The 23359-nt window shown below is 50.7% G+C and overlaps 1 protein-coding gene across 5 annotated transcripts in view; it reads right to left on the minus strand.

The window, feature by feature from the left end:
* Positions 1 to 1457: 1457 nt before the first annotated feature.
* EXOC6B (exocyst complex component 6B) overlaps positions 1458 to 23359 on the minus strand; it is a 215576-nt gene continuing 193674 nt past the window's right edge. For all 5 annotated transcript variants that reach the window (XM_088536658.1, XM_088536656.1, XM_088536657.1 and 2 more), the window contains 2 exons: positions 6452 to 6564; positions 1458 to 1591 (listed from right to left, as the gene is read on the minus strand). In XM_088536658.1, coding sequence (XP_088392784.1) covers positions 1465 to 1591; positions 6452 to 6564 — 240 coding nt within the window. In that variant the 3' untranslated portion in view covers positions 1458 to 1464. The remainder of the gene's footprint in view (positions 1592 to 6451; positions 6565 to 23359) is intronic.

Consider the following 23359-nt stretch of genomic DNA (forward strand, 5'->3'; position numbering starts at 1 on the left):
GAAGTACCGCGTACCCCTATATATATATATGTTAAAAAAAAAGTATTGCTAAGGAAGGAGGAGGGAAAACTAAGCACGGTCCCCTTCAGGTCTCCAGAGCTGAATTGCAGCTCAGAATTGCTCCCCGGGTAGGAGACCCAAAGCAAAAAGTGCATCTGGTGAGGAAGAAAAGGGACGAGGTGCAAGAAGAAAGTGTCACGACACAGCAGCGTTGAGGCAGCCCTGTCCTTTTACGACGTGGAAAGAGCTTGAGAAAAACAAACCTCGCTTGGAAGGCTGGAGAAGGTTTATCCATCTCCTTCACAAGTGATTTCAGGCGAGGACAACCTGGTATGTTCGATGTTAAAAAAAAAAAAAAAAAAAAAAAAAACATATGGGTCCATGAGGATACAGCACTGCCAGGGTGCTTATGTACACACCGGAGACTTTAATTCCCTTCATCGTGGCCTCAGGGCTTGGTAAGTGGGGGAACCAGCTGGATAAGCTTCCACCTGCTGTAATCAGAGTCAGAAGGGTAAAGAAAAGGGCGAAAGTCCCCTCTTTCTGTAACTCAAAACCCATGAAACGCCCTGATGGCAATAGGGTTGCCCTCAAAGGATGCCTTGCTCGGAGGGGATGATGTTTGGGCACCTCCAATGCAAAGAGAAGTTGGTCCTTAGGCACGTTGGAGCCAGGCTGAGTTGGCTGCTGCCGCTGCTCTGCTTCGGGACCAGCCAGGACCTTGGTGCTGATTGTCCAGGGAGGCCACACGGTGCAGGCGGGAGGACGTGGAAGGATTTTACTCCAGACTCTCTATGCTCATCTAATGAGGCCACTCTTCAGCCCTTCTGCATTTGGTGTGGGGACAGAAGACAAGAGCAGATCCTCGCAGTGCAGCAAGTGGTCTGCAAGCTACAGTGCAAACCAGCCCTTACTGGGCAGGAGGCAAAAATAAAATAAAAGAGAGAGGCTGGGAAATCAGTTTGCCCTTCTTCCTCTGCAAAACCAACTCGCAAATTTGCAAGACAGGTTAACAAGCGACCCAAACGTGTGTTGTTTCACTGGAGCCCATGGAAAGAATTGGAAACCGTGGCTGCTCCCAATACACACACATATATATATATAGGTATATTTGCTTGTGTTCGTTCTGCAGTTGAATAACTTACTTAAAGGAAAGTCGAACTGATGCTTCAAATTTGGCTTGCACAAAATAATAATCAATAATAGTGGGTGCGAACCTCTCTCTGAGCCTTCAGCTTTACAACCCCCTGAAAATAGGAGCTTGTGACGGCAATGGCGGAGCCCAGCACGACCTCCTTCCCCGCGCCTGCTGAGCGAGGGCCGTGTTGTCAGGAAGGGAGGTTTCGCGGAGACTATAGAGGCAGATAGAAAAATACAGGGGCTCTCTTGGAGCAAGGATGCCGAGCGCCCCGGGGCCCGGCCCTGCGCGGAGGCCTTGGACGTGGGCTCGCGCGCCCGGCACCTTCACGAGTGGTGGCTGTTGATGAGGCCGCGGAGCTGCTTGGCCACGGTGTCGATGAGCTTCTGCTTGTCCCGCTCGTTCTTGCGGAACTGGGCGAACACGTTGTTCTTGCGGCTCGTGTCCCGCATCCTGCGCAGATGGAAAGAGGCTGGTCAGTGCCCGGGCCCGAGTGCGGCGCCTCCGGACCCACCGCCCACCTGGTGCCTCCTTCCCAACTCCTTGTGTGCAGCGGGGCCGGGAGGAGGCGCTGGCCTCCGAAGGGGCATGTGCCGAGAGGGGTCTGCCAGCCCTGCAAGTCACGACCCATGCAGCCTGTTGTCCTCTCGCATTCTGAATGACAATACCTACCACATTAAGAGATTAATGGCGAAAACACCAGGAAACTAAAAATTTAGCACTGAGTCCGCAGCAGTAACGTCTACCATTTACATGGGTGCATCGCGTGCAGCCAAGAGGTGCAGCTGCCATGACACCTGCACAGGTTCTGTGCTGCTAATGGCACGTGCAGTGACAAACCCCTTGGGTTTCCCCCAAATCTTCTTGAGATTTGCATTTTTTATTCCCTCCACCCCCTTAACTTGAACTTTTAGGGCACCAAGTAGTGCGCTGGCCTTAGCAAGTGCCCCAAAGTCTCTGCCAAAACGGGGCGGCTCCATTCCTCTGCGGCATGCAATGATGCAGCCCCATGCACGCTTGTGCTTGCAGCTGCAGCCCTTTGCATGCTTGTGTTTGCAGCTGCAGCCCCGTGCACTCTCGTGTTTGCAGCTGCAGCCCTGTGCACGCTTGTGTTTGCAGTTGCAGCCCCGTGCATGCTCATGTTTGCAGCCGCAGCCCCGTGCACACTCGTGGCTGCCGCGATTGAGCCACGTGTTAAGGCTGCAAAGCAAAAGCGCTCCGGAAAGGGTCGAGCCTTCCATGGAGCATGGCAGATCCTAGAGGCGGCTTGTGCCTGCCAAAAAGGCATCGCTGTTTTTATAATGCTGGGATTTGCAAACGACTTGCTTGTTAAATCAGATCCAGTCGAGGCAGGTGGCTTGGGACAAGCCACATCAGTCTGCGTTTTCAGCTATGGTACCTGGATGAAGCCTCGTGGTGACCGGGAATATTGATGCTCATCCTTGGAAAGTCGGCAGTTCCAGGGCTGAGTTATCCCAGCACCAAACAAATCACTTGAAAGTTACTTAACAGATTAAAAAAATAAAATAAATACCCACATTTCTTTATGCTTCAGTCTTCCTCAAAAGAGACAAAGGTAATCTGAAATGTTTCTAAAAAATATCTAGCTTGGAACTGAGAACAGGGATAACAACTTTATCCCAGGGGGTAATTTGTTGAAGCTACAAGTGCCCGAAGACATGGGATTACAGCAGAGCTGCTTTCCCAACAGTAACAAGATTGCTTGGAGCAATTTTATGTCACAAAGAAGTAATTTTTCTTTTATTTATTTATTTATTTATTTTTAAAACCAAGCAGGTTGCCAGTGGCTGCACTGCATGAACGGGGCCGCAGAGACCCCATCGGGAAGCAAGGTTTTAAGGCTGCAGGTGAGGAGAAGATTTGTTCCCATGAAACCTTTTTTGTTGTTGTTTGCAGAAAACAAGGTCTCATGCAAGGAAAAGTCAATTTTGTGCCTTTTGCTGAAATATAAAGGAGCTGCATGGCTGAAGCTATGGATCAGGATAACAAAATGTTCAAGTCAGAGCCTGGTTTGTGTCGGCAGTAACCTGATTGCAACAGCAAATGCGGGCGGGGGACCTGCAGAAGCTGGAGCGAGCTCCAAACTTCCCAAGTATCCAAGAGGCACTGAAGTTCCTGGTACAGGACATCCCAGGCCTGGGAATGTGCAGGTCCCAACGGCCAGATTTCCTCGTGTGGCGAAGCCACCTGCAGGACCTGTGAGCTGCGCGGGGGCGTCCCTGGCATGTGGGGACGTGCGGGCGCAGGGCGGGCTGGCACCGGGTGCGATCGGGCCGGTGCCGACGGCCGGATTGCTCCCTCCGGTGCCGAGCACTTGGCTCCGCTTCCAGGCGCTGCGGAAGAGCGGAGCGGGGTGGCCTTGCTGGCTGGCATGCAGAGCGGGCGATGCAGGAAAACTGGGTTTTGTGATTTGACTTTGCCACGGTCAACAAATGCTGTGTAAGGGATGTCCGGTGTCATGGTGGTTCTCTCAAAATCTGTGTGTGCGTTTGGACAGGTGCTCCCTACAAAGCTCTGTCACTGCTGGGACTGCATTTGTGGCCACGCATGGCCAGGCGTCTTTCCAAAGGACCGACTGCCCAATTTCTCCAAACCATTGATGCCATGAGCCTTGCTGTGTATCCAAGGAATTTGGGAGGGTCCTCTGGGCATCAGGGTCACGGATTCAACGTGGATAGAAAAAGATCCTCCCAAAATCCTGGTACAACTAGGGACTAACCCAGCTGTGAATGGCCCTAGTTGGGCTCACAACCTGGGATCACCGCCCCTATCTACAGAGTTGCCGTCATGGCCAGAGCGCATAGGGATTGCAGAGGGACTTGCTCCTGATCCCCAAACTCGAGCCTGTTTCGTGTGGTTATAGGGAGCGCCTGATCTTTCCGTAGCTGGATGGCACCGCCACAGCCAGGGCTTTGAATCAGGACGCCAAGAATATCAGGTTTAAAAGAGCCAGGCAGTGTTTCTGAGCAGCTAAGAGCTTCTTTGGAGGTTCAACACTCCTTAAAGCTTGTGCCTGCGGAGCACAAGGTCAACTGGAGCCACTTTGGTCCTGTCGTCCCTATGCACTAGTGTAAGAGTTAGAAGCAGGAGAGGGGAAAGCTCAATGCTGTCCCCACCCCTGTCAACAAACACCACCTTAAATGGAGGCAAGCTTTGTTTAAGTTAATCTATAAGGGGGAAAAAAAAGAAAAAAAGCAACAGAGTAAAAGCTCCTCTTTTAGTTGTAAGTAGTGCATTTGAGACGATAGAGTTACCGGCAGGAACCGTTTCAAAGGCAGCTTGCATTTAGATCATTTAGTGCTCCATTTAAATCAGACAATAAAGTCATTGCAAGGTGAAGGTAAAAGCCCAAGCAAGCAGCATACTTACACTCGTGATATCCTACGAGAGAGGTGTGATTAGGAAAAGAGATAATCGTGAAAACAAGTTAAAAAAAAAAAAAACGGAGCAGCGGATCAGAATGTCACGTCGCCCCGTTGGCAGGGCAGGGTAGGGACGGGGAGGCTCTGCGAGCCGGTCTCCCGCTTTGGAGGGGGCCTTGTGTGCCCAGAGCTACAGCCCGGTCCAATGCAGGGTCTTGGGGCAGACCAGACCTTTTGGAAGGCAGAAAGGGGCGCAGCAGAGCCGGCCTTGGGCTACGGAGCGAATCACCAGAGCCTCGCTGTTCCCTGCCAGAGTGTCCTGGTAGTTCCCAAGTACTATCTTGGGAAAGGGGCAAAAAATGGGGAATGCGCTGTAGGCGTCTAGCTCGTAGATGTCAGCTGGTAAACAATCCTCAGCACATACACACATAATATGCATGCATGCGTGCAAACAATGCCAAAATGCACAAAAGTGCTTTCCAAGCACGTGCGAGACCCGCCTGGTCCCTGTGTACCCTCCTGACAACATCTATGTGCCGTGTATTGATGTGAAATGAGGTGTTCTCACACCATAAAAGAAGAGATACTCACTCCTAAAAAAGAGGTATCCCCCCAAAAAACAACTTCAATTTATCCTGAGGATTTGCTTTCACATTAAATCTAAAAAAATCCAACCAGACTTTACTGCTGAAGGAGGAGGCCAGGCTTATCCTACTTTGCTCCGCACAAGACTCAGCAATGGAGCGGCCACAGCACATGCTGCTTGGAAAATTATTAATTATTAATCTTGGCTGATCGCTTTGCTGTCAGCTCAGCTGGTGACTTGCTCATCGCCGCACGGCTGCGAGGCCCATGGCAAGGGGAGGGACAGGAGCAGGGCCACTCCTCCTCTGAGGACATGGAGGTCCATCAGAAGAAGGTGTCATCAAAGTCACCTCCTTCCACGTGCAGGATGAGCATCCCTCCAACTGCAGCTACGTGCTAGAGAGGCAACAAAGGAAGGGAATCCCTCTCTTAGGGACTGAAGCAAATGTGCTGCCCTGATAGGGGAAAACACCACTGGGGCTGGGATTTTCGAAGGGGACGAGGAGTGTGGGACAGAGCTGGCAGCATTGCCCTGCAGAGCAGCCTACATAGTGCAGCACATGTGACGCGTTGCTCTCTTGACCGTGTTGGCCAACACCTGTCTCCAGCGTTTAAAGAACAGCCAGAAATGCTGCTCTGGCTGCTGGATAAGCATGTGCTCAGCGCACGACCTTTGTGAGCTTCCCGTCCATGCTGTTGGCTTGCTAGACTCCAGCCATGGCTTGTGGGCTCACTGCTGTGAAATCCCTGCACAAGCAGAGCTCACCTGAAGTGTCCTGGTGCCCCGGGCCAGTGCTCAGGCTCTGCTCTTCAGGCTGAAGCTGTGCAAAGCATTTGCTGGCATAAAAACTATGCGGGCAAGTCCAGACTTACGAGCGGCTCAGACTCCTGCTTACCTGACAGGACAGATCCTGCCCTTTCTAACAGCAACCTGTCCCCTAGATGGGCTTTTAGTCTGACATCTTCTCCATGGAGCCACAAGAGAGACATGCAGGCTACCAATTTTAAATTATTTTTTTGGGGGGCGGGTCTGCTTCGCTTCAGCTACCCCTTCATACAGTGGAAGCCTACTGTGAAAGAAGGGAAACTGCTTAAAAGCAAAGCAGAAAGAGCGAGCCTGGGCCAACGCAATGGGTTTCGATATAAAAAACGGAATAGGTGCTAGCACGATAGCAAGGGATCTCCTATGAGAGCTTCTGCTGCAGACGGAAGGGTGACCACGCGGAAGGCAGGCTCCCCGGAGCCCCGCTCGTGGCGGCTGCTCGGCCAGGCAGCGCGCGTGACGGGAAGCACGGCACAGCCGGTGCTTGAAAAGTGTCCAGGGAGCGTCTGGACCTGCACTCACTTTTCCAGCAGGACGAGGGCCGTGGTGGGGTTCACGCGAAGGTACTTGCACGTGGGTTGCCCGTAGTCAGCCAAATACGTCGACCAATCCCACTGGATAAACAGATCTAAGAGCTGCAGCACAAACAGGGAGAAAACAAACACGAAGAGGTTTTTAAGAGTTGGCTGGAAAGCAGGTTTATCTCAAACTTGGCAAAAAATCTGAACAGGTGCCATTAAGCAGAAAAAAGGATGCAAAGTGTTTTACGATTTTAGCTAATTCAGCCATATCACACTCCTTCGGCGTGTTGCCTCTGTTTTAGGGGAGAAATGGAGGGGCTACGTGTGCAAGGGAGGAATCCAACACGTGGAGGAGGCCAGTGGCAGGGCCGCAGAAGCACCGCAGCATCCTGACACTCACAGCTCTGGTAGGAGGGCCTTGGTGTGGTTAAAGTCATGGACTTGTGTCCCCACGTTACCATCTGCCTCTCTTTAGCTGGACCCCAGGGATTTCCCATGGTGCTTGCTGAGACTTCTTCACATCTTCAAAATGTCTTTAATAAACAAAGCTCCCCAGGGGAAGCATGAGGACATCCAGGAAGGCAGCGGTTTATCTTAGGTTAATGCAGCTACAGAAGGAGCCCGGAGTCTCAGGTGGTTTCCAGACGTTCATTAGAGAAACCACTGACGTCCCCAGGCAGCTCTAGGGGGAAGGTGGCAATTCCTCAGATGAAGGCCTTCAGGTCTACAAAGCAAGCGCCTTGGTGCACCACACATGTGCTCTCACCTTGCCCAAGGCCCCCCTGTTCCTTGTGGCCTTCCCAGCAACAGCCCTGGGCTGGCCTTGACCTTGGGCAAGGAACAAGCAAATGAATCCCAGTGTTCCTGAATGCTTTCCTATGAGTCAGGATCTCAGAAGCTCCTTCAAGCTTCAGCCTTGCCTGCAGCGACTGCCCGGGACACCAGTACTTTCTCCACTCTCTCCCATCTCGACCACACAGACCACGCTCACAACACATTTGATGTCTGATCTCACCTACTCGATGCTCACGCCGATGCCTTTCGCAAGCATAATTCGGGCTGCTTTTGCCACTCGCGTCACCAGCAACATCACCCCAAACCTGCCTGCTCCCAACCTGATCTCCTCCCATTCCCTGGTGGCTCCTAACTTTTTCAGGGCAGTGAATAGGACAGAGCAAGTTTTGGTGGTCCACCAACCCCCAGCATCCTTGGACTCCTTGTGAAGTGGCCAAGAATGTTAACAAAGTAAATAAATAAATACACAAATAAATAAAAACAAACCACTGTCACTAGTCTTGAAGACCCCAGCCAAGGCATCACATCCCTGCATAACATGACTGGGCCCTCAGGCCAAGAGCTTTAATGCCACTTGCCATCCTACGTACAGGGCATCACTGTCCTGCTGTTTTCCGAAGCAGCAGTAATTAAGTGGTAGCTCCCAGCCCTTTCTCCCGCTAAACCTCCATCCCTCTTGGCCTCGCCAGGTTCTTGCAGCCACAGGGATGGAGCGGGCAGAGGCACCGAACGGCTCCAAGCCCCGGGGAACAAGTTAATTAAGAGCGGCCACCCTGCAGCCTCCTGTCGCCCCTGTGACCGCTCTATCGCCGCCGGCCCCACTGCCAAGCGCACGGACGTCTTCATTCGCCCTGTCCCGGCGGGCCCCCGCGAAGCGCCTCCGGCAGCGGCGGCGCGGCCGCCACAGAGGCCCCATTGTGGCAGCGTCTCCATGGCGCTGCCTGAGGCGCGAGGGCCGTCGCGCGAGGCGGCCTGCGACGCCGCCGATTTGGCCACGCCAGGACCTCGGGGTCCCAGAGAGAAACGCGCGACACGATCCTTTTTGACTATGTAGGTCAGGGCGAAGAAAGCGAGCGGCCGGGAACAATCGCCAGCCCCGGCGGGGGGGACGGATTAGCCGGGACCTCGCGGGGCTTTTCCGACGCAGCGCTTTTGCCCGGGAGGTCCGTGACGGGGCTCCTGCACCTCGGCGTCGCGCCGGGGCCGCCCGGCACCCGCAGGAGGGTGTTTTTTTCCAAAGGCAAGCGCTCATGTCCTTCCCGTGCTCTTCCCGCCCGCCGGGCACCTCTTGAAGCAATCCAAGGGAGTCCAACCTGCGGGAAGTGCACGAGGCTGCCGGGAGCCAAGTCGCGACAGTGACAGATGCTCTGTGTGTTTTGCGACTGTTGACCCACATCCATCTGGACAGAGTAGGACAGCTGCAAGGGTGCCTGGGAACAGCCTGGCCGGCACCTTTGGGCTCCGAGCTGCCCGGGAGCAGCAATGTCAGGAGCTCTTCCGGGGATGGCGGAGGAGAGGACACGCAGCCAGCAAGCTCGGTGCACTGAGTCTCTCTGCCATCTATCTGTCACATAAATGTGGTTTTATTGGTTTTACTGTTTAAACTTTTCAACTCTGCAGCTAAATCTGAAAAAGGGAGGTGGAAAAAAAAAAGAAAATAAGTAGTTGTGCGCGCAGGCCCCCGCAGCCCTGCTCCTCTGAGGGCTCAGGCGAGTCTTCCGGGGCAGATTCCAAAATAAAATATGCAAATACCATTAATTCTTCCAACTAAAGAGTCTCCTTTTCAAGGCTATAAATCAAACTCGACAGCGCGCGCACTGGGGGGAAAGGAAAAGAAGTGACGGGGGGAGAGAAAAAGGGGAAAAAAAAGAAAGGAGCTTTGAGTGTGCTTATATTAAAGCGCAATAGGCTCGGGAAACTACAGGGACTGTGCGAGACAGCGGGCTTGCAGCTTGTGAGAAGCCTTGATTCTCAGGGGTGAGAAAAGCGTGCAAAAAATAAGAACAAAAACACAGAAGGGGCAGGTCGATCTGTTCACAGGTGTCTCTCTGAAAATGAACACATGGAGAATGGTTGGTGTTTGGCCTTCAAAAGCGAGGTCTGGGAAGCGGAAGGGTTCTTAGGTGTGCGCGTAGCACAAGCAACATGGTGAAACACCGGGTCCCGGCCTGGCCGCAGCCCCCGCTTTGTGAGGGCCGAACGTCACCTCCTCTCCTTCCATCTCTGTAAAAAAAAACTGCTCAAAACACGTTTTTCCCACTTCCCTCATCATTATCAATTTCTTTCAAGCACAGATCATTTCCCAGCATGGTTTTGCAGGCCTCCCGTCAAGCGTAGGGACAGGATGGCTATGGTTTAAGAGCATGCTTGTGGCAACAGGGACACGACAATGCCTCTGTGAGCATCTCTCCTCCATGCTAAAGCCAATGCGAGACAGTGTGTTCCCCTCGACAGGAGCCGACAGCACTGGATCTGGAGAAAATTCTTCCAGCCCAGCCAGAAATAGCGTAATGCGAATCCAAACTGATTCGAAACAGAGTCGGCAAGTGTTGCCAAGCGTGCCTGGAACGACATCAAAGCAGGCACTGCAATTTGCACACTTGCAGCAGGATCGCAGCGGGCGCCCTATGAACCCGGGAGGGGATGTGCGGTGGCCTCAAACTTGAGTTTGCACCTAAAAATCCCACCAGTTCCCCAGGCAAAAAAACTGGTACGGAGCTGACTCGATCCATGAAGATGCTGGGACAAACCAGAAGCCACCAAAGCCCGAGAGAGTTGAAGCTTTTCGTGGTGGTCTCCAATCCTCAAAGCCTAGCTTGAAAACTTGACAGCTGGGTTGGCCAAGAAAACCATGATCCCCATAGACCAACCAAAGTGTCAACTCTGCATTATTCTGCAGCCAAAAGCAAGAGAAAAGACGTAATCCTGCTCCTGAAGAGAAAGATGAGAAGCAGAAAGTGGCGGCATGGCACAACATTTCCTCGGTGTCTCATCTGGGGTGCTACATTCTCCCAGGCCAGGTATTGCCTACGACAACACTGTCCGCCAAAGGAATTGCCCAAATCTTCCTACTCTCACCAGTAGGGTCAAGACACTCTGCAATGTCTAAAATGATGAGACTGCATGAACAAGAAAAAAAGATGTAGAGTTAAGATGGCAGAAAAGGGAGGCCTGTGCTCTCCAAGGTGAAAACCAACCTAAGGGAAAAGGACAGGTCCTACCTTGCAGCCCCAAGGACCTTTCCTGCCCTTCTGCAAGCATGAGCCGTAAAGGTCAAGTGTTCTCGCAGGAAGGATACGTGAAATAAAAACTCCTGAATTCCCTGACTCAGTGCAACACTGGTCCCCATAGCTCCTGCTCTGGGCCCTCCTCCCAAAAGTGGTCTTGGAGCTGACCCGACAGTAGATACGCAATTCCCCCCATTCAGGAGGAGGCTGTAGGGATGGATGCAACATGAGGCTGTGCCCAAGGCGACCTCCACCAAGGTGAGATGCAAAACTCATCCAAACTCAAAAGCGAAGAACAGCTGCCCCAAAATGCTAAGTTGCTCCAAGCCGCAGGGCAGTTTGCAGCCCAGCCAGAAGCAGAAACTCAGTCTTCATCTGGCAGAAAACTTGTCATTTTTCACATCCCTGCCGAAGGGATGGGGTTGCACAAGAGCCATGCAATTGGTGCCTGCGGAAGTCAGAAGAGCCATCGTGGCCTCTGTGCTTGCATTGGTGTTTTAACCTCCCAAATTTGCTAGGCTCAATTTGCACGTAAATGACCCCCATTTATAAAATATCCATCAGTGGAGGCAAACGAGCACGGCAGACACACAGATACGCAGAACGTCGCTAGTCGAAGAGCAAAAAGAGTAATAATTGCTATTAAATACAGAAAAACACGAGCAGCGTGCGCAAACACACTCAAGAGGATGAAAAGGCGGAGACAGCTACAGCCCATTAGCCAGCAAATCCGTTAACCTGCTTCAACAAAACCCAAGGCAATTACCGTGGCTTTCTCGCACCGTGCTGAGTTGAAGGCATCTAGGTGACTCGTTGCCTCTGACAGCAAGAGACAGAGCGGCGTCTGGGTGTGGCGGCCCTGGGTGCCAGCAGGGACAACAGCGGGCGCCTGAGTTTCCCCGAGTGCTGGGGAGTTTCAGGGCAACAGCATGCCGCCTGGAAAAGCAGGGTGGATGGGGCAGCTTGGCCAGGCTTGAGGCATCTCCTCAAGGTGAAATAATGCCATGCTTAGGTGACCCTCTCTTGGGCAAATATCCTGCTTGGCAACTGTCCTTCCACCTAAACACGCAAGCTGAAGGCAAGAAAAATATTTCCAAGGCCTTCACCCTGCTTTTAAATTGAATTATTTTGGAAATTAAGGCAAAAATTTTGTCTTTCATCCTTCTGTTTTCTTGTAAGTGAACCAGTTTTTCTGATAGAAGGACAGAACATGATAGAGCGAGGCTGTAGACCACAGAGCCCTGATTGGCCCAGCCTGAATCAGCTGTGGATTCACCTCATTGCCTGTTTTTAGTTTTTCTGTGTTCTCGACACTGGATTTCCAGGGGGAGATCTCATGAAGGCTCTTGGTCTGCACTCTGTGTGTAGAGAGGTTTCTTGGTTTTCCACCTGCAAATGCTCATCGTTTGCTGGGAAGGAAATCTCTGGTTTTGCATTCACTGTGAAGTTCTGGTGCAATTGCACAGTTTGGCTTTTATTACAAGATAGTTACACCCTTTAGTACCAACGGTACAAAAAAATGCCTATTTTGCCAAGGGTGGTTTTGCCAGCATTGTGTAACCAAAGCACACGAAGGCACCAGGCAATGCTGGGAAGAGCTCGAGTAAAATTCATTGGACTCGACAATCTGGAAGGTCTTTTCCAACCAGCATTCTATGATTCCATGAAGGGGGCAGCCCAACGCTGAGGGTGGCGACGTGGCATTTGGGGTGTCCCATCCCTGTCCTGCGGGCTCCCAGAAAGCCTCGGGCACCTTTGGCTGGGCTCTCTGCTCCTTCACGCTCCTGTTGACTTGACAGTGCAGGAGCAGGGCCTTAGTCACCGGCTGGAGCTCTGCCCGCAGGGGAGGAGAAGCCAAATTCTAGGGAAACCCCGAGCTCCGCGGGGCCATCGCAAAGCCCTGGGCGGCAGCGCTCGAGTAAATGCCGCGGTGCTAAGATTCCTGGGCGTGAAAACACCGGGATCTCAGCGCAGCGGAAAAATCCATTGGCTCTCTAGACCGGGGGTTTTATGCACAGTTAAAAGAAGGAAAGCAAAGTCTGCAAGGCTGATTTGTGCTCATAAAAACGATCCTTTCTGTTCATCAGGCTCATGCCCGGTGCTTACTGAACTGCCAAGGTGGTGGGATTTCTCCCTGGGAGGTGCCACGAGCTTGTAGCAGACACCGAGAGCATCCCTGGAAGGCGCTTCTGAAGGAATGCCAGGGGATAAGCAATGGGGAAAAGGGCTTGGAAAAGAAGGGCAAGAGCAGCAAGGGAAACATCCCATGGGAACGGAAAGTGCAGGAATGTTGATTCCTAGGCAAGGCCAAAGGTGCCAGGAAGTTTGGCATTCACCCTGCTCCCAGATCGCCTGATCTGAGGAAAACTTTCAGGAATTGCATGGAAACTGCCAACATTCCTGTTGCAGATCTGGGATATTTCAGTGTGGTTGGAGAAGGGTTAACATCTCCTCACCTCTCATGAAGGACAGACTCTCCAAAATGCAGAAAAAACAGTAAAGCGGAGTGGGGAAAACAGCTACAGTGTGCAAAAAATGTCACCCATGTCAGGGGACAGAGGGAAAAAGCTCCTGTACAATCCCCTCCAAGGGGAAAATGTTCCCACTGGCCTTATGGACCCTGGGAGCGAAGCTGGATGCAGGGAGAGACGGATGCAACCCGAAAGGCCCCGGCACCGCTCCACAGCGGGTGCTGCATGCGCTGCAAGTTGCATTTTTTTTACTTACGTGTTAAAAAATCCGGTGGGGAGGGGGGGAAGGAAAAGGAAAAAAGGGAAAAAAGAGCGGAGCAGGCGACCTCGCGCTCACCCCGCGCGGCCGCGGCCGTCACCTCGCCGTGAACCCGGGGATTATCGGCGGCGGCGTCACCGCGCGCTGAACCCGCGGGCCCCGCGCGCCCGGGCACCGCCGGGGAGCGAGCGGGGAGCGCGCGATGGCGCCGCCGCCGCCGCACGGGGACGCGACGACACGTGGCCGCCGCTGGCACCTGCCCTTCGCCGGGAAGGGATCGTGTTTCCTCAGCTGACAGAGACTCATGAATTAGGAGAAAATAGGGAATTGAGAGGTGCTATTTCACCCTTTGTTTTCCACCCATGCCCCCCAGCTCGTGCAGACACTGCTGAGTCTTGGGGGGCTTTTTTGGTGCCTTTTCCAAACTGTTGGGACAAGGCGTCGGTGCAGCAAGGGAAAAAAGCACCTACCAAGTACTCCATGATGGGGACTACTGTGAACCTGAAGGAGATGGATGGGCACTATGAAATGTCCCCTTTGGACACTCCTCCCTTCCACTTAGCACACACCAAATTTTGGTCTCGTATGAGTATTTTTCAATTCCCCTCACTCATCTCCAGCAGCCACCTCCGAGCCTGCAGGGCTTCAGAGAGGCACCCAAGCTAGTCAAAACTCAAGCTTCGAGATGATCAAAGTATTAACACACTGTGTTTTGGGGTGTGCAAATCCTTGGGGAAACGCGAAATTTGCAGGCTGCTAATGTGCAGGGAAAAAATAAATACAGCATTTGTGCATGCAAGGAACATAAGGTTTGTGTTTGGCCTCTTTGGGTGGATTGGGCATCTCCTGAAGATATCCAAGGCAACCAGAACACGGCAAAAAATTAATCAAGCCCTAAAGCTCCTGGTAGCAAATTCTGATCCAAACAATGTGCCGAACAGATCTAGCATGGGCAGGGATCGCAGAGCAAGTGGCAAGGAGCGCTGTGCGGCTTCATCCCGGTGCTGCTCCTCCTCAGTTCGTTCTGCAACAGGCCAAGGGCCCGGAGAGAACCGGCAGGATTTATGGCTATTTGTTGCAGAGGAAATAAAAAAAACAAGACGCGGGAGGAATCTGAGAACAAAGCGAAGGTCTTTCCTTAGCTGGTGTCACACTAACCTCTGGATGGCCTTGCGTTTATTGTCCAAGCCCTGGAAAGGTATAAACAAAGCTCAATTCCGCATGCCGAGAGCAGCGACAGGGAGTAAAAGGAGCCTCTCTGGTCATCAGTCCTGAGCAACCACCTTTACAGTAACAGAGAAGGCTAAAATTGCTCATGTGAGCGGTTTTATGATGTGTACGTGGAGTTATCACCATACCATAAAGCAATTTAAAGGCGACAGAAGCGATAACGGGCTGTGGCTGTTGGCCTGGGGCTCAGTGAATTTGACACCTGTAGAGCAGAAGCTCTTGAGATAGCTCTGAAGGAGGGGGAGGTTAGACATGAGGGCACCGTGGGGCACTGCGTAAGGATGGTCGGGAGGAGACGGGTTTAAAATGATGGGGAGCTGAGACCTGGTGCCCACCATGGGCAGAAGAAGCAGAGAAAGCAAGAAAAGGCCAGTCTAAGCGGGAGATCTCTGGCTTTGGGGAAGGCTGTTTTACAAAATGGGGCAAAAAAGACCTCTTGAGGACAGATATGGTCCTTAAGTCTGCAGGCGCCCATCAAGACTGTAAAATGAGGGTGGTGGTGATGGCTGAGACGCACCATGTGCTGCTCTCCTTAAGGACACGTCCCACAGCCTGCGGTGCCTAGTGCTCAACCTTGACCGCTTCTGAAATGATGCAGAATGGCTCCTTAAAAGCAAAAATCAATACGGTGAGATCAATATGTGGCTCAGGACACACATTGGCATTCCAGAGTCCCATGTTGCATAATTCCCTGCTCTTCAGGGCATTTCTTTTTCTCCGGGTTCTCCCAGGAGCCAGGGTTTACACAGAGGTGCCCACATTTTCTTTGCCATTTCAATGCCTCATTCCCTTATTTCCCAGGGTTGGCCTGGGCTGTGGGTGCTCCGCTTCTCCTGCCCGAACACACACAGAGACAAGCGGATTTGTCTCTATTTACTCTGAGCTGTTTACGCTCTTCTTGCTTTCCATTTTATTATGGTTTGCTGGGAACATAAAGCAGAGCTGCAGCTGATCTCTGCCAGAGCCCCTGCACCAAAAACCTTCTTGCAAATTCCCTTTCGGTTGCTGCAAAGCTTGTGTAGGGGTTATGAACTCCTTAAACAAACAGCTGAGGTCATTGTTCGCTTAAAAAAAATTAAAATTAAATAAATAGAAAAGCAAGACTAGTGTTACAGCTGCTGTGGAAGCTCCTTGGCAGAGCAGGGTGCCAAGCAGTGCACAGCGAGGTCCCTTCCACTGCCATCGTGACAAAATGCAGCACCGGTCTCGCAGCCCGAAAGCATCCGCTTTTCAGCATCCAATTCCTCTTTTCCAGACAAATGTACTCTCACGACTGCAGCATTCTGCACTTGTGCACCCAAGGAGGTGTCTTTGTGCACAGGCCCCTCACAAAGCCCATGCAAGTCCGAAGGCAGACGCAGGGGGGACCTGTCACATCCTTTGGACATGCCACTGCCCATTGTCACCTTGCGGGTGTCACTTCCTCTGTCCTTTCCCTCATCCTGCTCACAGGACAGAACCTCACTGGTTCCTCTCCTGCCTCTGCCCCTGTCTCTACCTCTGAGGGTCATTCCCCCTCAAAATCCTAAACCGAGCCCCCCTTAAAGCTTAGATTTAATATGTATGAAGATCTCATATATAAGAGATCATATATATCTCACCATATATGCATTAATACCCACCCAGATATATTTTTACAAACATTCAGCCCCCAGTCTAAAAGTCATGTGAGTTATGGAAACATATGGAGCCCTTCAGAAAATCTGATGCTGAGGAGACGGAGAGATGGTGAAGCAGGAAGGTCTTCATAGGAAGGTCAAGAATCAACCCAGAATATTAGTCTGACAGCTCCACCCCTGCAATTATGTTCTTTAACATCCAGACTCGAAGGCTGCTGATTGTTTTACGAAGAAGATGGAAAATGTTTTTAAGTTAATCACTGTAGCAGAGCTGACTGGGCAAAAAGAGTCCTAAACAGACCTGGAAAACAACACGAAAGAGGAACCTCAGCTCGGCGCCTCCTAAGAGTAGTCAGAACTTTTCCACCAAGCGAAGGAGAGGACAGGTTTGAACCTTGCTTAGTCACGTACATCCCGTACGAGAAGAATTTCAGGGGAAAAGGGGCCTGGCCTTCCAGCCTCGACATTATATCACCAGACAAAGTGCAATCCCAGCCCTTGCAGCTCTCAGCAGACAGAAAAGGACAGAAAAATCTCAGCAAAGCAGCACTTGTGCCCAGACCTTAGGGCAAAGGAAGGCTGCTCTGACACACAGTCACGCCTCCACCCAGGATCATTTATTTCAGGTGTTTGGACCATATTTGTTTGATTTTTTTTCCCTTCTAAAAGCCAATAGTGAAAACTGGCCTCTAATTCCTCCTCAATAGGAAGAACTTCGCCACAGGTGATTGTGACAAATGTCACAGATGCGGGTAGAGAGTGATTTCGCTTCTCACCTCTGTTTCTCTTCTGAAAAAAAGGCCATAGCAAAGTCCACAGCCAAACTGCCCAAGATTTTGAGCTCATTTCCCACTCTGGGGTACATAAAAACTCTGCTGGTGGAGACAGGGAGAAGGTGGTGATGCCACAAACTCCAGGACAACACTTGCAGGTGATGAATAGAGAAGACTTCCACTGCAAAGATCACGCTCTGTGTGGACAAGGTATCTTAATACTCCTGGACACCTGCAAAATCTTGGGTCCTGATGTCAGGGAAGAAATCCTGGCCCTGCGCACATCAATGAGCAGATCCGATGAACGTAAAAAGCAGTTGGCCAGTTTTGACCAACCCTACATGATGTCCCTCAAAAGTTTAGAGCACACAGTGAGGGTCTCTAGAGCACTTCACCCTATGCAGTGCTCTGTGATCCAGGGATGAATCTCTCTTCCATGTCTTCCATGAATCTGCCCAAACCCACTTGAAAATCCGCTTGTGCCCCATTGCCTGACCATGTATCATTGCTCCCTGCATTGCGAGAGGAAGCAGAGGCTGGTGGGAGCAGGAAAGCTTCATATCTTCCACCCCGCCATTCCAAAGGATGCACATCTACAGCAAAAAAACAGGCCCTAAAGACCCCTTTCACCTGCAAATGAAACAGTTCCATCTACAGCTGAACTCGCCAACACATTTAAAGCATTGAGTGTTAATAAGAAAAGGGGTTTGGGAAAGGAAATGGAAGGAATGCAGACACCGTTATTATGGGAAGGAAATAAATCACTAACAGGGCATTCATCAAAAGCAGAGGATGGCTGAGTGACCCTATCAAAGGCAATATATGAAAATCAATAAATTTAGACAAAAGGCAAGAATGGAATATAAGCACCTTGCGATGGAAAACGCAGAGAGGCCTCTTACTCAACCCGAAAATTTACGGTTAGAGAGACGAGCCTGTCTGGCCGTCTCTCCACCCATCCTATTGCCATCCCTGTCTCCATATGGGATAGAATTACTCGCATATCCCCGGAGGCAATTGCAGGCAGGGTTTCATTTCAAATTGCCAGCGATACTACAATTTCCACTCAGCGGGATTGCTCTCACCCTTTGGTGAACTTGGGAGTTTTGGAGAAGCAGCCGGAGCCGGCGGCCACTGTCTTCCCAAGGGAAATCCTACTTGGAAAGGGAGGTTTACCTGCAGCCCAGCTCCTCCTCGCCCCTGGGAGCAGCCCCGTGGACACGATGCTTTCTTGCACCTTTGCAACCTTCTTGCAATTTCCAAACCCTGCAGAGAAATCCCTGCTCTCTGCTCCAGGCCGCTAACAAGCTGCTCTCGATGAGCCTCATATTTCATTCTTGCCTTGGCGCTTCCTTCCACCTCCTCCTGCTCAGCGATTTTCCCCTCTGAACCAATCAACCCTGGCTTATCCTCTTTACAAAAAGGGGCTCGCTTTCTGAAAGGCCCCAAAAGCCCTGGTCTCCCGAGACAGAAGCATGAATAAGTCAGGCGCTGAAGTCGGAAAGAAAGGAAAATTAAAAATAAATAAAAGCCAAGCCGGTGCATGGCATGCGCTGAACTTTCCTCGGGCTCGAGCGCAAATTTTTCATGACATCTCATCACTTATTTAGATCTCAAACTCCGTGGGTCAGCAACCCACCGCATATCGCTATACTGCACTGATATATAAATAATACCTGGGCCCACTTACATGCTCACACAGCACCGAAGCAGACAGGGCACCCTCCAGGAAATGCAGCCTCCGTTTGAAAGGAAAAAATGGCTTTTTTAAAAAAACGGATCACATAATTGCTCTATGAGACTACTGTGTTTATAAAAATCAAGGAAAAAAACCTACCTCTGCATCTTTAGGTTGATTTAGAAGATTTAAAAGAAAGATACTCCAGCAAAGATGGAAATCATATGGGTTATTAATCATCCGCTTGCTTGCAGGCTTAATCTAATGCCTAAAGCAGAAGCGAGAAGACGCTCTGAGGGGCAATGGGGGAGGTCAGCGCTGCCTTTCGGCAGCAAACGGGGTTGTTTGGCACCCTCTGCCCCCCGCACTGCCTCCTGTGCGACGTTAAACACCCCCCTCCTTATCCTGGCACTGGGAACATCCTCGGGGAGGGAACGGGCAATTGCAGAGATTCCAGTTCAAGAGACGGAGGACACCCCGAGGCCAGGTGGTCACCGATGCAGAAGCCTTGTCCCAGGCACGGGCAGCTCCTGTGGCAAACAGCGCACCTTATCCCTGTCCCAGGAGGACACTTCCATCCCTCCGTGGCAAGTTTACCGCTCACCTAAACCCCTCTCGCGGTCACACATTTGCTCTGCACATGTCTCTGTTCGCCATATTTTTCTCCCCATGGTGCTCAGACCTCTGGAGGTCCTTGGGCTCTTTCCAAGGAGGCTACAAGAAAATAGCTAAAGTGCATAAATAAATAAATAAAACAAAACAAAAGCACTTCCTGCAGACTTGGTGCAGGACTAAAAAGGCTGGAGCTGGAGTTTGTCCTCAGAAACTCGTGGTCTCCAGTGGCGCTGGAGACACAGGACCAGGTACCCGGCCCATGTGCCACCAGGCAACCCCAGCTCCGAGGCCACCGATCCAAAAGGCCAAGTGGGTTATTAAGATGAAATGAGAACTTAAATTAATGATGATACAAGCTGCTAGGATTGTCCAAACAGAGCGGAGTCGCAGCTCTAAATTATTCATCCCGGGGCAGCAAGGGGCCATCAATAAGCCACAGTTAAAAGTGATATCACCCCAAGACATTCATCTGCCTTGAGGCCATCAGTGCTACAGTACCCAATGCACTGGATGGAGGAAAGACCTGAGATGACTGAGGCGCAGATATTACACGGACACCACAGGCATAGTTAGGACCATGCTTAGCACCAAGGTATACTCCTGGGGCTGAGCTGAGCCTCCAAATGCTCCAGGAAGCAAAGAGCAGGAAATAAAGCCCAGCGACTAATAGCACTTTCAGCAATGCTGAAAATCAGTAACTCATTAAAAATATAAATAAACAGACTGCATGGGACTTGGAGGTCAAGTCATGCACAGAGTGAGCCAACCGCTCGTAAAGAGGGCCAAGGCCTGAACAGGGGTTTCACGGAGCACCGAGTGAAGGAAGCATGGTTTCCAATACATTCAGGCCTTGTGGGTGATCAACGGGGATGCCAGGGTGGGCCAGCTCCCGTTCAGCCTCGTGCCACTTAGGAGACCTCTTTTTAGGTGGGAGCTAACCAGACCTCCCACTTAAATGTACATGAAACTCATATGAAACTCCATGGACCTCACAGTGTGCCATAACCCTCTGCTGTTGGCCAACAAAAACTCATGGACAACTTTATCACTTAGGTCTTGTTTTCTGTTGGAAAGATCCACACAAAGTCCACTACTAAATACGCCCGGCGATCTTGGTGGGCATCCCAGCATCATCCCAGGTCAAAGCAAAGGCTGGATATGGAGAGGTAGCATAAGACGTTAGAAATACAGGGAAGAAGGGAGTGAAGGCAGCAGATTTGTTTCCAGCTCAGGCTTTAGGAAAAGAGGGGAGAAAAGCCCTAGAAGAGGCTAGAAGAGGTAACACTCCGTGCTGCACTGGGAGATAAACTCGTCCTTCTCCGAGGGGGTGGTTAGGAAGGCAGCCTTGCAAACAGCCAAAAAAAGAGATGCTGCCGAACCTGGACCTGAGGCCAGAGCCCTAATCACGGACTGCAGCCACTGGCAGGATTCACTGGAGACAGATTTATTGCTGTAATTAATAATAACTGAGGTTTAGGATCAGAAAAGGGATTTTTTTTTTTTTAGAGAGAGAAGGAGGTTATTCTCATTTGGAAAGAGCAATGGAAAGAAAAAAAAAGAAAATAAACTCAAAGTCCCTACTTCATTCCAAACCCATCCACAAAGAGTCGCTGGGCAGCGGGAAAGCGCGCAAGCCCGGAGGTAGGAGTATAGGGATAAGGATCCAATAAGGATCTGACCCATCCTTGGGGGTTTCTAGGTCTGGAGAGGAGTGAGTCCTGGTCGTCCCGCGCGCTCCCGTGCGTGCAGGGGACAGGGAAGGGTGAGCGGCTCTAATTACCCGCCCGCCCCCAGGCCTCGCTGCAGAGTTTACAATTTAATTTTCTGCATTTGTAATCCGTAGCCCTTGTGTATATAACGTCTAATGAAAAAGGCCTTTTTTAAATTAACATGGTATTTGGGAGGGGGGAAAAAAAACCTCCATGTGTTTCTATTTCATTATCGAGCTACATTTATAAGAAGACAGAAAAAAACACTGAAGCTGAGGGTGATCGGATTTAGCTGGCAGGAAGACAGGACAGTCAGAAAACATAGATATGCTTATGTAAACGCCTGCATAACATCAAAACGCCTTTGGGTACAATTTTGCTCTTGCTCAAGTTAATAAAATTCCTCCATTATTCAGGGCTTGCTCCCCGGACGGCTCCCAAGTGCATCCAAGTTGGGAGCTCCTCTGAGCCATCTCCCTGACGGGCCGGTACCCACCTACATAATTCATGCTCCTTCTGACAGCCCGTGAAGAGAGGATACCTTCAAGAAGCAGCTCTGCTTTTCTTTCATTGCTTATTTGTAGCTTCTTTTGCTAAGGATGGCTTCTCAAGAAAATGAGCCTTACCTGGTCTCTCTCTCAATTCTGCCTAATAATTAAACATAATGGGCAGTATCCAGCACAGTCTAACAGACAGAGACCTGCAAGGTATTGTCACACGGAGTGGTTGAGATCAGAAGGGACACTCGGAGACCACCTGGTGAAAGCAGGGGCAACTTGAGCACCTTGCTGGGGACGTCACCCTTCCAGGTTCTCCAAAGATGGAAACTCCACAGCCCCTCTGGGCAATTAATTATCTGTACTTAATGAAAACAGATGTCCAGTAAAGGGGTGAAGGTTATAAAAGGAAAAGCTCCGCTCTATTAGATACCAGAGAACGCAAGCAGCTCCATCATAAGCTCTGGGTCAACCGGGGCTCCTATTTGTCCACCTTTTCTGCTGCGACCTTCAGCAAAGCCCCAGTACGTGCAGAGGAGAGCAAGTCCCGTTAGTCACGGGAAGTGGTACCTCCAAGCATCCCGAGGGTCTGCCCTGGCTGTGATGCGCAGGAAGAGGAGGGACGATCCCACCACCAAAATACTTGTGTTTCCTCCATTTCTCACATCTATCATCGGAACTGGGAAAGACGCTCAGCAAATCAGCTGCTCATCTTGGAGCGTGCACCTACGCAGCCCGCTTCAGAGGAGACTCCTGCTGCGTTTTGAATCCTCTCCTCCTCGTGACGCCTTCTGTAGAGGCACCTCTCTTTCACTGCTGCAATCCTTGCAGACTCCACCATTCTTTTTTCCCCCTCTTTTTTTTTTTTTTCCCAAGGGCCTCAGTGCATCCCTCAGAGGGAATAATTCATTTCCATAGGGAGAGGAATTAGAGGGAACTGCTAAGCACTTAAAACTTCACCCCTTTTGCTGCATCTCTCATCCAACCCCTCAGAAGGAACAAGCCACCCTGTTTTCCTGATTAGCCAAAAATCTTTGGCATTAAGCACAGTAAAAGATTCCAAGTGCACAGGAACTATTTGGTTCAATATATTTTATCATAACAGAGCTACCAACAAGCAGAGCTGATTTAGTTTTGCAGGCTTTCCATGGAAATCCCTTCCAAGCACTCTCTTTGGTCTCCAGAAAGGCTTTGATTCACTCAGAATAACAGCAGAAAGGCACCTGGTAAAGTGGGTGGGTTTTGGTAGCTATCAGAGTCCTCCAAAGTATCAGATAAGCCATATTCCCGACCTGAACTTAGATAGTAATGTTCAGACTCAAGGGGAAAATACATTTCCATCGAATATCAAATACCTATTGCTAAAAAGTTTTGTACAACAAAACAATAACCAAAATCTTCCCAAACAAACAACCTTCCAACAAACTTTCCAAAGATTATGAAAGGGGAGGGAAGGAGAGGGAATGAAGAAAACACAGGTGCATGGTGGTAGGTGAGAAACACCAAGAGTGAGGAGGTGAGAAGCTAATTTCAGCATATCCATGAAGTCAGTCCATCAATAGCAACACAATCCCCATGTTTATGTCTGGAAAGTACCTGCCATGACCTAAGATATTTTCCCTAGGCTGAGTGGGTTGCAGACTGTTCCTTTAAACATGCTAATCTTTACTGAAAATTCACCTGACATTTGTAGGGTTTATTATTACTGTGTTAATTCATGAATCATTTATCACCCCTGCGTTTCTTCAGAGGAGCCTCGGTATGCAAAGCCTCCGCATTCTAGTCCCCTCTCTTTCTGAGTAGAGATAACTTTTGCTCAGCTAATTTAACTCCTTTCTGATGCTGGAGAACAGCTAATGGCTCCTCCTTCGCTCCAGAGGTTGGTGGTACAAGATGCAACGGGGTCTTCTCCAGAGCAGAGGTCAGAAATGAGAGTTCAGTTGATCAGTGGCCAACATTTAGCCCCCAAGTCTGCACTGGGGCCAAGATATCAAACAAGTCAACTGTGGTTGGGGCACAGTCTGCCAAGGGGGTTT

This window comes from Tinamus guttatus, unplaced genomic scaffold (genome assembly GCF_059628265.1).
Source record: "Tinamus guttatus ecotype Peru unplaced genomic scaffold, ASM5962826v1 Tinamus_guttatus_pri_ptg000690l, whole genome shotgun sequence".
In the NCBI taxonomy this organism is placed as follows: domain Eukaryota; kingdom Metazoa; phylum Chordata; class Aves; order Tinamiformes; family Tinamidae; genus Tinamus; species Tinamus guttatus.